Here is a 16,816-nt window from a genome sequence, read left to right on the forward strand (position 1 = left end):
CCATAGGATATGTGATACTTTTGTAAGTTTTAGCTGTCAAAGTCACACAGTGACATTCTACTTCACCTTGCATAAGAGTCCAAATTGTGCAGATGTCTACATTCTAGGTTTCATCGAATCCATCCTAAAACTGCTTGTTACCCAAAGACTGAGTTTCATCCAAGACACAACAAACTTTCTGTGAAAACTCAAAAACATAGACAACCTTCCTAGCAATACCTTCCTAGCCACCATGGATGTCACTAGCTTATATACCAGCATCCCACACCAGGATGACATCCAGGCCTGCCTCACATATGTACAAGAGCAACATTACAACTCTGAGTATAGACCTCAAGATATTACTGAACTTTACATTTCCTGACACACAACAACTTCAGTTTCAATGACCAACACTTCCTTCAGACCATTGGCACAGTTACGGGCACCAAAATGGCCTCACATCAAGAACTGCACCATTAAACCCATACTATACCTAAGATATGTAGATGATATCATAATTTGGACTGAAAGCCTGCAGTCTCTGATTGATTCCTGTAACCCGGGCAGTACTCCAAGAGGTACCCCCTCTCCAGTTGAAGGGATCAGAGCAGGTGCACAAGTGCTGTGGGAGGTGTAGGGACTCTCCTCTCCCTATAGAGCAGAGCCAGACCACCAATGGGGACTTAACCATATACCTTTTAATGAGAGAACAGTACGGGGAATATAACCAGTATAAACCAGGGGGTATAGGGGACACTACAATGCCCCGAGGGGACAGGATTCAACAAAGGTTAGACATTTACAATCATTGACATATTCATCCAGTTGACAAAACACAGGGTTACCAAAATATAAAACACAAACAGCAGAACAAACAATACTGGCTGGTGAAATATAAAAGGCACAAAATACAAAATGTCAAATGACAAGGAAAATAGGGCCTAGGTACCTGGATGGGGAGAAAGCACAATGGCCCCTTTCCACTGCAACAAGAATTTTCTCTCTGTTAGTTCACTCACCCCAGCTAGAATTTGAACTCAGATCTCCCACATGGTAGGCAGAAACTCTACCACACAGCCACCAGTGCCAGTATACTACCAAGTTGCTAGGGGTCTTGACCTTCCAGGAGCCCCTGCCTCATGTCAAGTTGCCTGGCCTCTTATTGGAGGAGCTGGAAGCAGAGCTGGGAACCTCTCAGGTCGCTGCTCAGATCTTTGCTGGACCAGGCGAGCCTGTCCTGCTGGTCACAGCCTCTTGTAGGCAATCCTGGAGCCCAGAGGGGAGCCTCTCCTGCCAGCCGCACACTTGGCTGCTGAGGGTCCAACTGCTGCCGGCAGGTCCCACTCCTTAAGGCTCTTCTGGGGCAACTGCTCCCACCCCACTGGCCCAGCTCTTGCCAGCTCTTTGAAACTCCTTCCTTGTGGTCCCTCGCTGCCCCTTTTATCCCCCTCCAGGTGACCCAAGGGGCCAATCAGGGGACATGGAGAGTGAGTCTTTGGGGCCCGATTGGTGAGGAAAGGGAATCCCAAGTCCTCCAATCATCTTTTACCCCTTCAAAACCCCTGGGCTAAGTCACTGCCAGCTAGCCCGTCACATTTCTATCACAAATTCAACAATCATCAGCCCTCCATCAGACTCTCTCTTGAATTCTCCAACAACATTTCCTTTTTAGACACCATGAGCAATATCCAAACCACCATAGACCACAAGAAACCCATGGGTCAACAAACTTATCTACACTTAACCAGCAATCATCCTAAACACATCAAAAAAGCTGTAATTAACTGAGGAGAATACCCACAATCGTCACCTCACAAATCTCAAAAGGACTTTCACACAACAAGGATACTCCAGAGAGAGAGATCACATTTTTGAAAGAGCCACCCAGATGCCAGATGAAGAATTGCTTCAGTACAAAAAGAAAATCCCCACGAATCACATACCATTAGTTATGACACACCAGCCTTCCCTGGAACCTATATGGAGAATCCTCAAATAATTGCAACCCATACTAGAAGAAGACCCATTTCTTATAGAGATCTTTCCAGAACCACCCATCCTAGCCTTTAAATAAGCACTGGAACTTGCTAATCTCACCACCTAAAGCACACTTTATATGACCCAAACCACACCAAATGGATCCAGACCATATCAGGACAAGGCATGTAAAATCTGCCAACACAGCTCCACCATTCCCACAATAACTACACTCCACAATGGAAGCATCACCATTCCTAGATCTTACACCTGCACCTCAAGAAATGTAATATATCTCATACAGTGCACCAAATGCTCTGATGGAAAATATGTAGGAGACACCAAATTCATACCAGAATGAATGCACACTGAAAATCCATCAAAGAAAAATATTTGATTACCTGTGGGTGCTCACTTCTCACAGTTCTAATCCTCAAAGGGAACTTACGAAACACCTTTCATAGACGAGCCTATGAACTTCACTTCATAAATCTACTGGATAAAAAAACTCATGGACTCAATATAGACATTGGATTTATGACACATTACAACCTGCCTGACATCTAACATACCAGGTAACCTGCCTTTAGCTGACCACTGGCATTCCTTCTCACTTTTCCCTCCTTCCCTCTCCCCCTCCCCCTCCCCCTCCCCCTCCTCTATCCTACCCTTTGTCTTCCAAACTTCCACTCATTTGCATCTTCACAGACTTCTTGTTTACATTAGCTTCTTTCCTTCTTGGAGAACTCATAACAGCAACAGAGCCTCCCAAAGCCTGAAGAAGGGTGTCTGTGCCCAAAAGCTTGCAAATAACTTTTTTCCAACTATTTAGTTGGTCTAATAAAAGAGATCACATCTACCCAAAGAACCATTCCTTATACGGCTGCATTTTTGCCTTGCTCAACTTAGTTTGTTTTACTGCACATACTCATAAGAGCCAGGTCTCTTAGAGGCATCTAACTGCTCAAGATAATCAGTCCTTCCTGACCACTGCACATTTCTTTGGAAATACAACAGTCTTAGAATAAAAATTAAATCCCTGTGCAATTGCTAGTGGGCAGAGGTGTCTATCAGGTGATGTTTGTGCACAGAGAGATAGTTCATCCCGAGAAGTCCTGCAGAATTTAATAGGAATGAAAGCAAAAGCACTGCAAAAAATTCCTCTGAATCATATAGCGATTGAGATCCTTTCTGCAGGTTTTCTGAGTCAACCTGTAAAATTGTGTAGCAGGGATATTAAATCCAGTAACATGCTCAGAAATTCTGTAGCATCCTAAATCTAAAGTCCAATTCTCATTTTCTGTTACATTCTGTAGATTTCAATGTCAATTTCAAAGAACACTATAAAACCATGGCTTTAGTTTCATCTCTATGGTTTCTCTATAAGGCAATGTTGTGTGAACCCATATACACAGGCATGCAGTCACTTTCCTTGATGGGAGAACAACATTTTTAGAAGCAAATTAACCAACATTTTTGGTTGCAACGCAGATACAGGAAGCACCTTTAAACATTTTCTTGGTAATCAAGCTGATTATCAGCATCTGTTTCTAGCCTATGGGTGCAGTTGGTAACTGTTTTATATTATTGTTTCAATTTTATTTTTTCTGAGCTGGCTCACATTGGTCTTTCTCTCTCTTTTCTCCAAAACATTTTCTTTCTGTCAGTATTTTTTAACATTCATAACATCTGGTCTCAAACTCTTTTTTGACCTCTTTTCTGGCAGTTAAGACATTTGCTTGAGATCATGTCTGATTTGTCACACCTGTGACATTTATGGACAAGGTGAAAGATGACACCCCTTACTGAATCGTTCTCTATCACCTTGCAATAAAAGTTCTCTAAGTCCACTGGGAATGTAGAGGCCTCTTTGGAAGAGAGAGGGATGGTAAGGAACTTCTCTCATAATATACAGGTTTGTTCTGAAAAGCTATTAAATAAATGAAAAGAATAAAGGGGAATTCGATCATTTTACTTGCTTTAATTTAGTGCTATAAATATTTGCTTTCCAAATGAAAGTTTATTTTTGTGATTTGAAAGACAGCTTTATAATAGAAGTCACAGGAACACTTCTAAATCATTTCAATACAAAAGCCATTTAGCTCTTTCTTGTAGCTTTTAGTGTCAGACAAAAGAGTTCCACAGCCAGGGATTTGCTAAACACATTTCCCCACGGCCACTCTACAAGATTTAATATGTACCCCTCTCCCACCCTTTGGTTCATAGATTTAATAGATTTCATAGACATTAGGGCTGGAAGGGACCTCAGAAGATCATTGAGTCCAGCCCCCCCTCCCAAAGGGCAGGAAGTCAGCTGTGGTCATAGGATCCCAGCAAGATAAGCATCCAATTTACTCTTGAAGGTGTTCAATGTAGGTTCTTGAACCACCTCCCATGGCAGGCTATTCCAGACCTTGGGGGCTTGGACAGTAAAGAAATTCTTCCTTATGTCCAGCCTGAAATGGTCTTGCAGTAGTTTATAACCATTTGACCTTGTCATCCCTTGGGGAGCTCTGGTGAACAAACGTTCTCCCAGATACTGGTAGTCACCCCTGATAAACTTATAGGTGGCCATCAGATCACCCCTGAGCCTGCGCTTTTCCAGGCTGAAAAGTCCCATAGCTCTCAGCCTGTCATCATAAGGTCTGTTTTCCTGACCTCTGATCATGTGCGTGGCTCTTCTCTCAAGCTTCTCCACATCCTTTTTGAATTCTGGGGCCCAAAACTAAGTGCAGTACTCCAGCTGCGGCCCCACCAAGGCCAAGTACAAGGGGAGAATGATGTCCCAGGATTTGCTTGAGAAGTATCTATGGATGCCAGCCAGGGTTTTGGTTGCTCTACTAGCCGCAGCATCACATTGCAGGCTCATGTTCATCTTGTGGTCAATGATGACCCCCAAGTCTCTTTCTTCCTTAGTACTAGTCAGTGTAGCACTGCCGAGCCTATAAGAATGCTGCAGGTTTTTCCTCCCAAGGTGGAGAACCTTGCATTTTTCAGTGTTAATCACCATCAGGTTCTTGTCCGCCCATTTGCTGAGCCTGTCCAGGTCAGCCTGGATTGCCCTCCTGTCTTCAGGTGTGGATGCTTTGCCCCAAAGTTTGGTGTCATCGGCGAACTTGGCCAGTCCGCTTCTGACTCCAATGTCCACATCATTAATGAAGATGTTGAACAATATCGGTACAAGGACAGAGCCTTGGGGGACCCCACTGGTCACAGGGCACCATGATAATTGACTTCCGTCAATTACCACCCTCTGGGTCTGACCATGGAGCCAATTTCCCAGCCAGCAGATCGTGGTGGACCCAAGGCCACAATTGGCCAGTTTCACCAAGAGGTGATCATGGGATACCAGATCAAAGGCTTTTTTGAAGTCAAGATATACAACATCATTCTCTTCCCCCTTGTCCAGGTGATAGGTGACCTGGTCATAAAAGGAAATGAGATTATTCAAGCAAGACCTACCCACAACAAACCCATGCTGGCTATCCCTCAGGATGTTGGCGTTTGCCAGTCCATTAAGGATGGCCTCTTTAATAAACTTTTCTAAGATCTTCCCCAGGATAGAAGTCAGGCTGATGGGCCTATAGTTTGCCGGATCCACTTTCCTCCCTTTCTTGAAGATAGGTACCACATTGGCCTTCTTCCAGTCTTTGGGCACTACACCAGAGCGCCAGGAGTTCTCAAAGATCTGTGCCAGGGGCTGGGCTATGATGCTCTCCAGCTCCTTGAGTACCCTGGGGTGTAGATTGTCAGGGCCGGCTGACTTGAAGGTATCCAGCCTCTCAAGGTGTTCCTTCATGAGGTCAGCATTGATGGAGGGCAGGGGATCTCCCTCACTCGGACCTCCCTGTCCCGTAGTGGGCATGGACGTCCCATGGGACTGATGAAAGACCGATGCAAAGTACCCATTTAATAGGTTGGCTTTTTCCTGGGCATCAGTTGTTAGTTGTCCCATCTGGTTTAGCAGGGGTCCAATGTTGCCCTTGCTTTTCCTCCAGCTCCCCACATATCTGAAAAAGGACTTTTTATTGTCCTTGATACTTGAAGCTAGTTGGAGTTCAGTTGCAGCCTTGGCTTTCCTGGTTGCTCCCTGCAGGACCGGACGAGTGCAGAATATTCCTCCTTGGAAGTGAATCCCATCCTCCATCCTTTGTAGGCCTTTCTTTTTAGCCTCAGGAGGTCTGCTAGCAGGCCCTCTCAGAGGTCAAGAGAGGCCCAGGCCACTTTCATTTTTTGAGGCTCAAAATACAATGCAATAATTTGTAATAAATGTTCCATTTTTATTTAACAAGTGCTTTTCTAGCTTTTTTCTTCTTCTTTCAATCCTGTCAGTGTATCTCGGTGTCTGTATGTATAACCTCATTTGAAGATAACGTCAAAAATCTAAATTTGAGGCCCTCTGTGAATGAGAGGCCCGGGCCAAATAGCCCTCTTGGCCCTCCTTGTGATAGGCCCTGTCTGCTCGATCCCTGGAGAGCCAGGGGGGCTGCTGTGCCCTCTTGCTGCCTTTCCTCCGAGATGGAATAGAATTAGCTTGTGCATTGAGGATCGCTACCTTGAGGAGCAACTACTCTTCCTGAACTCCCCTCCCCTTTGGATCATGGTCCCTTAGGGCCTCACTGACAAGCCTCCTGAGCATGTCAAAGTCAGCTTTCCTGAAGTCAAGGACTTCAGTGTTGCTGACTGACTTGCCAGCTTTACGTTTCAAACAGGTCTCCCTGCTGGCCTTGTATGTGTACTCAGGGGATGAGTAATAGGGGACAATGATGTGTCTGGCTGGTGAAGGAAACAATGCATTGAGAATATCTATGAAAAAAGGGAAGAATTTGCAATGTATCCCAACATCGGAGAGATGCTGAGCCTGAACAGGATCAAGTTTTTATTATCCCAGAGGACTCAAACAAGGCAGAACTTTTCAAGCTCTGTACCACATAGGACTGGAGCATGAACTATAAATATGTGTTAGCTTCACTGTGGTCAGGACTCCAAATTATTGTTGGTGTAATTTTACTTAGCTGTGGAAAACCTCCAGGGTGAAAGAGAGAAGACCAGAGTGACCAACTCTAGTTCTCTTATTTCATATTGTTTGACAAACTCTGTATAGTTCAGTAGACTGTCGTACCTCTGTCTGTGGATGGAACATTCTTCCTGCTTGGGCCACAAAAACACTACGCTCATCTTATTCACATCTGGAAGAGTTTTTTCCTGCCAACCCTCATACAAAAAGTGTGGCTATGATAATACTGATGTACTTAGAATATGCTGAATTATTTTTATTTCTTTTCCCAGTTATAATAAAATGGTGTTAAGTTTGAGAACCACATCAGCAATTTAGGCTAAAACAGATTACAGGAATGTTTCAATTATCCACAAACAATTGGTGCAAGCCCATGGAATTAAGCACTAACTCTGAACTCAGTAGAAACAAGTAAGCGTACAGTTAGAGAATATAAAGATTCAACTCTGAAGAGGCTCAAATGATTTACCCACTAGAGAGAATTCACTGATTTAAATATGGTGTAAATATGCTGTGAACAGATCCAGCTCCTGAGGGAGAAATATGGGTTTGGTGTGGGGTGTTTTTTGTTTTTTTTTAATGTATAAGATTTCATAGATTTCATAGACATTAGGGCTGGAAGGGACCTCAGAAGATCATCAAGTCTAGCCCCCTGCCCCAGGGGCAGGAAGTCAAAGAGAACCCTACTGCTACTTACTGTACCTAAGTAACTCTGAGCCTGGACAATCCTTCCAGTGAATAGAGTACCATACTTGACTTCATAGCGTTGGAAGGCCCAGGAACTATACAACTTTTAGGGGGTAGTATTGAAACCCAACATCTTAGTTGGTCATAGGTGTCCGAAATAGCTGCCCAAATTGTAGTAGGTAATGAGCATTACAGTATGGAAAGGCATTTATGTTTTTTTACACCATAAAACAGATCTCCCTCAGTGTCTACATAAGTCACCCTTTGGGCTCCTCAGTTTAGCTATGCTTGCTTGTTCCTTCCCAAATTGGCTTGATCTCTTCCTCTGACAGTGGCTTATTTCATATTTCAAAAGCCTTTGTTGTAAGTATTCAAGAGGCACTATTTCCTCACCTGCAGGGAGTGTTTTACCATGGTTCTGTTCACTCCCCTTCTGAAAAAGTCTTGAAGGATGCAATGGAAAATTGCTGTTTCTCCTCTCAGGCTCTTTCACACAGTCCCCAGCTATAGCCAGGGGATCCGGTGATACGTTTGAGGCTACTGTAACCTTCAGAATGCTTATGCCAAATAACACTTTGTCTCCATTAACACTGAATATGTATTTCTTGAACCCATGATTTCTCAGAGCCAAACTAAAGTAGTCTTAGATGGAGGCTATAGTATCAACTTAAATATATACAGGACAGCAGATAGCACCTGGAAAACCTAATGGGTGTTTTGGGTACCCCAGCCACTGAAGAGATGTTCCCACAGTTGGGTCAAGTCACATTTCATCAGTAGGCATTGGTAAGAATTCCATTGACCTCAGTCAGCAGAATAAGGCTGTGCGTTGGCATTGTATGTGAACCATCCCTGCTATTGGCTTCTCAAGGGATTTCATTGAGTTATCTTGACTTACAGGGTCCAAGGTTCTGACTTCACCTCTCTGTCATTTAAAAAATTTTATCATCAATTTGTTTTCTGAAAACATCACTTTTAATTCTGTTAGTTTGATCAGTGACCCCTTCAAAACGTGGCTGTTTTTACTCCCTTGCTTAAATAACCACTCATATGAAATACAGGAAGCAAATTTTGTATATAAATATATCTGTGTTTTATTATTTTCTGCACACTAAAAAAATGCTTGTACAATGTGAATGGCTACTGAAAGAGGAAAGTCATTCAGGCCAATAACAATTTCACAGTATTGACTGTTTAAGATAATTTGCACCAGACTTGACAACACATATTCCTTACTAAGTTACTTGGACAAGTGACTTGAAATAATGCCATAATACTTTCCTAATCAATTCCATTTATAAGCAGGTTAATTAAATTGTGTCATAATACACTATGAGAAAGCTTTGTTACTATATATGTAGATACACATACATACATGTGCCCAGACTCTTGCATCCAGCTATATGTGAAAGATCTTTTCCTTTCGTGAAGTGCATGACAGTTCTGATTAACATCAAGGAAGTTACTCTCTATAAATCCTATCTCTGAATTTGCCTTAATAATTTGCAATTCCATTAAAGGTTCTTGTGCTTTGATGCCTCCTGATAACCACAAGCATAAAGTGGCAAGTTATTGTCAACAGAACAGTAGGAGAGCATGTGAAAGTGAGGGAAAGCCCACAGAAAAAATGTAGGCTTTTTGACCAGCTCTATATTTTATGGTATAAATCAAAAATAACTTTTTTGATGGTTTTTCCCACACCAACGTGTCTAGGAAAACTTCCTTCTCCTTGTTGTAGTAGTGGACATCCTTTACTTTCCATTTTGTATCTCCTTCCACACAAATGTTCTATTTTGTATTCACAATCCTTTAACTGTTGGGGATACAATGGCCATTAATGTGCATCTTTAAGTTGCCTGAAGGGATACTGTAGACATATCTTTTTATTTTCTCCTTTTACTTCCAGGCACCACTAAAACCCAAGCCTCTTTAATGTTTTTGTTTGGAAGACTGCTTTATGTAAGCAAAAGGTGAGAAAGATGCCAGCTCTAGGAAAACGTTAAAAAATTCCCAGAATCAGTTCAGATATGTATCCATTTCTCTGAAATGTCTCCATAACTTGGGCAAACAGGCCTTTTAAAGTATATTTTTGGTAGATTTCTTGTTTCTGCTGGGGCTGGAAATACTATAAGGGCAAATTTCTCATGGTGCAATGGGGCCAGATTCTGCAGTACACTGAAATTGGTATTGGTAGCTGTGGGAACTCAGCATCTCAGGAAATGCTCACCATGCCACATGATCATCCTTTGTTGGTTCTATATTCAGTCTTTATTAAACTTTAATGGCCTGATCTTGCCAATATTTTAGGACTTCAGCAATTCCAATTCAAGTAAGGAATTTAATTCCAGCCAAGACACCATTCACTTGAACAAGAAGGTATCTGTGCAAGAAAGGCACTCTGTGCTCTGAAAGGTTCCATGTGCCCATTAATATGGTAGTTAGATACGACAGTTTTATGCCAATCCATTTAGGAATGTTACTGGCTAGATCCTGTCACTCGTGCTCATATTGAGAAGTATCTTATTTTGTAAACCAGCTTATGGCAGAAAGAAATACCAATCAACTTGAGTAAAAGGTTGGTAGGCTCTGGCCTATATCTTTAACTGGTACATCTATGAGAACCCTCTTATCTTGCCTTTCCCTCCCATACCCAAATTGTTTACAGACTCTTGAACCCGTGTGTCTGATTACAAGAAACATCTACCAACATTTTAACAGAATCCAACCTTGCAAGATTTATGGCCCCTAATCGGTTGTGCAAAGGGGAAGGAACGCATACAAATTTTTTCTGTCACTGTTTAGACTCTCTTGGGTTCCTCTCTCTCAACTTTATGGAGGGAGAGACTGACACTTATTTGCTCTCTGTCAACATCTGGCCTGTTTTTTGCTGGGCTTTAGACTGGGGCAGGGGAGGGAGAACAAAACGTTTGAGCAAATATTAGCATTTATATTTGAGAGAATGTCTACATTTTTTGAGTCTTGTAGCCCTCATCTATGTTTAGAAGTAAGCAGTTAAAATGAAGTAATGATTCCAAGTTTGGATGTAAATAGAGAATGAGAGGATGCAAGAAGGCAACTCTTGCCCGTGTAACCGCAAACCAAAATTTTGACATGGCTGAGAGCCATAGAACACAATACTTCTGGTGTGTACATGCATAGAGTCAATGATATGTGTGGCATGTCCCAGGTCAAGTAATAATTTGTCATTAAATGACCTCTTAGAATAAATAAAATAAAAAATAATAAATGGACGGAGAGAAAAATAGTGTTTTTATTTAGCTATTATTTCTAGAGATGCATTTAAATTGTTGGGAGCTGCATGTGAGTCATGGGCCATAGTTTGCCTACCTCTTAACTAGGCTTGCTCTTGGTAATGGTAGGGAGAGTTTCTAAGCTGACCAAATGATGCTGCTGAGTATCATTAGAAAAAAAACAACTAGGAGACTGAGGTTATGGACAGACATAACTTTTAGCTGTTTTTACAGGGATGTTTTAACCCTGAATAAAATGTGTTAAAATTACAATAGTTCTGGTAAAGTTATATTAAAATAAGAGCATGCAGGTTTAACAGTTACATCCTAACACCTTATATCTGTATCGTTCAATATTGATATCATCGTTACATGCATTTATCTTATCTGAGATCAAGAGCAAAATAACAGTTTCCCATATGCTGAACTGTAACTGGTAAGAGGTCCAAGAGCTTTAGGGTTCTGAAGCTGGCTGTGCTGGCATTCAGTTGGGGACCAGTGGTTATAAACTGTTTTGCCATACCTGGGAGGACAGGACCAAAAGTGTGTTCTATCTAGGGTTTCAGCATGGTCTTTACTACATGTCATGGAAACAGCTATCCTTACAGTTTGCCCTTGTTAGAACCAGGACACAATGCTGCACAGTATAGCGCTGTCATCAGGGGTGACTGGCGCCTTCTGAATCTGGGGGGGGCACAATTTGTGGGTGGGTGCAGGGGTGGGCCAAAAGCCCTATATCCACTCCTATACTTCTGAGCCACGGCTTAGTGCCCCCCCCCCGCCCAACATGCCACCAGCCCGAGCAATACTGAGTCAGGGGCCAATCTCGGGGGGGCATGTGCCCCTCCTACCAGTCGCCTGTGGCTATCATAGTAGGCAGGTCTAAAGTTCATTATAAACACACTTGGTCCTCAACTGTACTCACCATTTCTATTTTAATGTGGTCAGTTTCATACTGTAAATGGATTTGAGAAGTCAGTGCACATGCTATCCCATTTTCCTGCTGGTTTTGAGTCTTGATTATGCAGTACTACAGCATATGATAAAATTTTGGATTTCAGAAAGAAATAGAATTCCTTCCTGACATGCAACCAGTTCATCTTCAATTCTCTGGTGATTACCCCTTCTGTCTCCATCTCTCTGTCCCTGTACTTCATGTACTGACTTGTTTCCAGAAGCATTCATCCCATGAGATAAAACCAATCATTCATTCAATTGTAGGGGAGACAAAGCCAGCTAACCAGCCAGCTTCAAAGGCTCTCTGCTTTGCTTGCAATACACATGAGACAGATAGTTTGAAACATATACTGGAGAGGCTAATGAGAGACAGAGTGCCCTATGTGCTCCTGGTTTTGGTTTAGCAGTTTAACCGTCGGCAGTAGCAGACAGTCTGAAAAATTCGGCAGTGGCAGAAGGCACAGAAGTCACAACATGGGTTAGAGTACGGCTTGCATGATTTTGAAGTAGCCACACAATTTGCAGGTGTGGGCCTGGGTTCAGGAGACCTTTTCGGTGCAGTCTTTTTCTGGAAGAAAAAAATGAAACACAACACCAATAAAGGTCAAGATTGAATCATTGATACAAAACTGAACCTTGGAAATATTGGCTTCAGGCTGGGAGAAAATTTCTAATATTATGGCTGGAATCAATCAAAAATAAGGAGTCAACCTAATGATGCTGAACCATACAAAATGTTGGCTTAAGGTGAACTGGACAAGAATGGACAGAGCCCTGGAGAATACAGTGTGTGTGTGGAGTGGGTGGGGGCAGGGGAGTAATTGTGCATTGGCAAAAGGCTGGACCAGATGATCTAAGAGAAGTTCATAATATTTTCCCATTTCCATTGCCTATTTATCTGAAGATCTCAAATGCTTTTCAAAGATGGTGAATTGAATCTCAGGATTCTGCTGCAGAATCTTCATTTTATAAACAGGGAAACAGAAGGACTGTAAGGTGAAATAACTCATCTAAAATCACACAGGAAGTCTGTGGCACACCTGCAAATGGAACACAGATTTCTTGACTGTTAGGCCAGTGCTGTCACCACAAATCCAGTGGTCATCTCCATTAATTTGTTAATTTTTTTACCATATTTTCAGAGACCTTCCTAAAATTTATCCCTCTCTGCTGTAAAAAAACCCACCACCATGACAAAATATTTGTGCATGGAAATGAAATAACTGTACATACCAACAGGTAACCAAGAATCATTCTGTTTGGGCATTGAATCCCTATTTTGAAGCACAAATAAGTGAGTAAAAAAGAGAATAAATCCTTTGGAGAAATGTAGAAATGAAGTTCTCTATGAATGCAGAAAGTTGCTGTGAGTGCACTGCATATGTGGAGGGGTAGCTGGGATCCCATACTTCTAGGATTAGCATTGGGTGTTTGTAGACGACACACGGTTTCCTGTTTCAGCTGCTGCAATTGTGTTTGTGTTTGCACAATCTACCTCTTTAAAAGTCTTTTCAACGCTTTTAGTTAACCCGGCTCAGAGAAGTTTTATTTCCTGGCACTCCGGCTTAGTACGCCCGATCGTGTTGTGCACACACTGAGCATCTCAAAGCATCTCAAAGACATGTAATTGCTTTTCTTCACCACCAGGTGGTGCTGTGCTTTTTCTTTAGCCAGGAAGTGGTACTGTGAATTTATTTTGTGTGTTATCCTTAACCCCTCCCTCTCATTGCTCAGCTGATCAAGTGTGGGTTTGAGTGAGGCACGGCTTTCAAAATATATTATTTTAAATATACACGGGTGGGAAAATGGCTGAGCAAGAGCAAACCTGTAGCGTGCAACAAGTGGTAGTTCATTAGTCCTTGGTAATTTTTTTCCCACCTGTAATGTATATTCTCGCCGTGTACCCACCACTCGTGCCCCCCGCCTGCTGTGCCCACCAGGTTCATAGCTGCCCAGCACTGCAGCATCAACAGAATGGTAAGTTTGCAAAGTTTTGAGTTTGTTACCCCTACCCTAAGACTTCCTTGAACATTTTTCTTTTCAAACCTTCCTATTTCAAACAGTCCTGTGTCCAGAACCATGGAAAAAAGTCCAGGTGGTTGCTGCCTGTCACATGCACCATTTAACATATCCACTGGCCCCCCAGTTTCATGTCTTCTTTCTTCCCCCTCTCTCTGAACAATGCAGCAAGTCCTCTGATCAATGGAGAGAAAAAAGAAGAACAAAGGATGATAGTGTTTAGATTTTGTATAGATAGTTTTATAGACAGAGATATATTTTGTATAGATAGAGATAGTTTATGGGTAGAGATATAGAGGTATTTTGTATAGATAGAGATAGCTTTAATATTTAATATTTTTATATATATATAATTTCCTTACTTTAATTATCTATTATTTAATTTAAGAACTTTTACTTAGTTTGTCTTTTTTTTTATTTTGATAAAAAGTGCCACTTTTTCTGTTCATAAAACAGTGGCACAGTGGCAAGAAGGCATGCATGGACCTTTATTGAGGGTGATTAGCAACTCTTTTTTGTATTATAATGCATGTTCCCCCTGGGCGGGGGCAGGGGCCGGGGTGTCCCCCTGGAACATCTTCAAACAGCATTTTTTCTGCCCATCCATCCCTTCATCCCTTCCCCTGCTTTCACACCACCTCTGACTGCAGGGAGCCAGGTAGTGAAGGAAATGGCAGAGCAACCTATTATGGGATGTTCAGTTGTTTTGTCCTACCACCACCAGTGGTAGTGTATGTGCTGTCCCCCACCATGCTCATGTTCCATCCAGCACCAGTGCCCCCCACCTGCTGCTGCTGCGCCCAGCATGATGTTCAGTGTGGAGCACAGTGACATCTCCAGAATGATAAGTTTTCAACAGTGTGTGCCCTTAACCCTTCAATATTTCAAACCTTCCTGTTTCTTATAATTCACATTCTAGAACCATGATGACTAGTTAAGGTAGACGCTGCCTGCCAGACTGTCCCCCCAGACAGACTATGAAGCATCCCTGGTGATATATAGGTAATAAATGTCCCAATGACCTCAGGGCGGGGAGGAGGTTCAGCAGGCAGGTGGTGTTTTGACTTTTGTTGGTTCAAACTCCTGTTCTCCCTTTTTCTTCTCCTCCCTGCAGAACACTATGGACATCAGAGATAGAAAAGTTTCAGTATTGACACTATCAAGAAACCAGCTTTTTTTGTTATGGTTATAAAGTTCAGAAATTTAAAATTGTGTCAGTTGTTTTTTCTTTCATTCATATGTATATAGGTGGATTGTGTTTTGGGAGTGGGTGGAGTCAGTCAGCTGGTTGCTCCTGTCCTTCTCAGCCTGGGGATCCTTTGCATGTATGCAAGATAATTTCACAAAAGTCAGGAGGTCACATGAATCACTTGTTGTTAACAGTTGTTTATGAAGTCATGGCATTATTGGAAAGATGGGAGGTCCTCCAGTGCTTTCTTTCCCTGGAACCCCAAAGCCGGGATCACCTTGTTGTAAGCAATAGTTGTCCATTATCCCCTACCCACTCTGCCCATCCACTCCAGAACTGGACACACAAAAAGAAAAAGCAGCAAGCGGCAATACTTGGCCAGGCATGCATGCAGGGAGCTTGAATGACAGCAACTCTTCTGTGTAATGGTTGGCTCCCCAGCCAATTCCTTTCTGCTCTTCATTTTTTCACAGTAAATTGAAATGCTATCTATTTCGATTGGGAAATCACAATACAGCTGAAACAGTATAGACATTTTTGTTTGATTAATATTGATCAGTATTACTACTATCAAGTGTGAAGTAGCATAAGTGTGTGTGTGTGTGCATAGATAGGCTGGGATTTTTCTCCCACCAGAAGCAGGGTCATATTTTGGCCCCAGCCCTGGGTTAACAGGCAGGGAGGGAGAGGCCACAGCCCAGGGTGCAACACGGGGATGCTTGGGCCAAAGTCTGTTCAGAGTGTGTATGCATAGCTTGTGAGGGGTGATACACCACTTACACTTTATGGGAACATTACAAGATACTTACAAGTCACCAGTCACGCATCTTCCAGTCACGCCTCTCAGGAACACAAAATGATGATTGAGTTCTGGGACGAGGAACTGCATTGGTCATATCAGTTTCTCCCCATTCCTTCTGCTCCTCCAGATGATCTGTGCTACTCCCTGGAGTTGAAGGGGACACTGGCACTGGGATCAAGTGTAGGGTGACTTGCTCTTCTTCTTGGCAGTGCCTGTCCACCAAGAGCACAGAGCAGTCTCCATACTCCTCTGACATGGTCATGGTACAACTCTCAGGAGGAGCTGCCTCTGTCAGCATGCTCTCCTCCTCCTCAACCTGGTCCTGAAAGTCAGCATATCTGGAGTGTCGCCCTCATCCTTGGAGAGAATGATGGACAGGTGGTTGTAGAAAGGAGTAATTGTGCGCCCTGCTCAAGAGCCAGAGTTCACATCTTTGGCATGGTAAAATGCAGATCTCAAGGCCTTGATCTTGCACTGGATCTGGGTCCAGTTACGATTGTGCCCTCGAGCCTGCATTGATTTTGCAATGGTGACATAAACAGGCTTATTCCTCCTATTTTCCAGACTAGCCATGATGCTTTGCTCCAACCAAATTTCAATTAAGTCTTGCAGTTCTTCCCGGGTCCAGTTGGGTCCATGTGTGTTGGAGGTATCAGTCTCCTGCTCTGAGACCACCACACTGCTGGCCTTCACTTTCTGAGACATGGGGAAACAGCTCATGGTCAACAGCAAGTCCATTGGGCCACTGTCCATTGGGATGGCTGCTCAATGCCCAGGAATGTTACCATGTTACCAAAATCAATTTACACCTGCCCTGACTGCTTGTGTTTTGGCCTGTCATCTCCTAGTTAGTCCCACAATGAAGGCTTTTTTGTTATGGCTGAATAAAATAATTTTATTGCAGAAGCACAGTCTGTTTTTGCAGACCTTGGAAA

The 16,816-nt window shown here is 42.7% G+C and overlaps 1 protein-coding gene and 1 long non-coding RNA gene across 2 annotated transcripts in view; one reads left to right on the forward strand and one right to left on the reverse strand.

The window, feature by feature from the left end:
- Window positions 1-8,732: 8,732 nt before the first annotated feature.
- ASIP (agouti signaling protein) overlaps window positions 8,733-16,816 on the reverse strand; it is a 61,436-nt gene continuing 53,352 nt past the window's right edge. Inside the window, exon 4 of the mRNA XM_019484675.2 lies at window positions 8,733-12,439. Coding sequence (XP_019340220.1) covers window positions 12,272-12,439 — 168 coding nt within the window. The 3' untranslated portion in view covers window positions 8,733-12,271. The remainder of the gene's footprint in view (window positions 12,440-16,816) is intronic.
- On the forward strand, window positions 13,563-15,062 carry LOC132252431 (uncharacterized). Its single transcript, XR_009464343.1, has 3 exons — window positions 13,563-13,848; window positions 14,810-14,892; window positions 15,005-15,062. It is a non-coding gene; the product is annotated as an uncharacterized LOC132252431 (long non-coding RNA).

This window comes from Alligator mississippiensis, chromosome 9 (genome assembly GCF_030867095.1).
Source record: "Alligator mississippiensis isolate rAllMis1 chromosome 9, rAllMis1, whole genome shotgun sequence".
NCBI lineage: Eukaryota > Metazoa > Chordata > Crocodylia > Alligatoridae > Alligator > Alligator mississippiensis.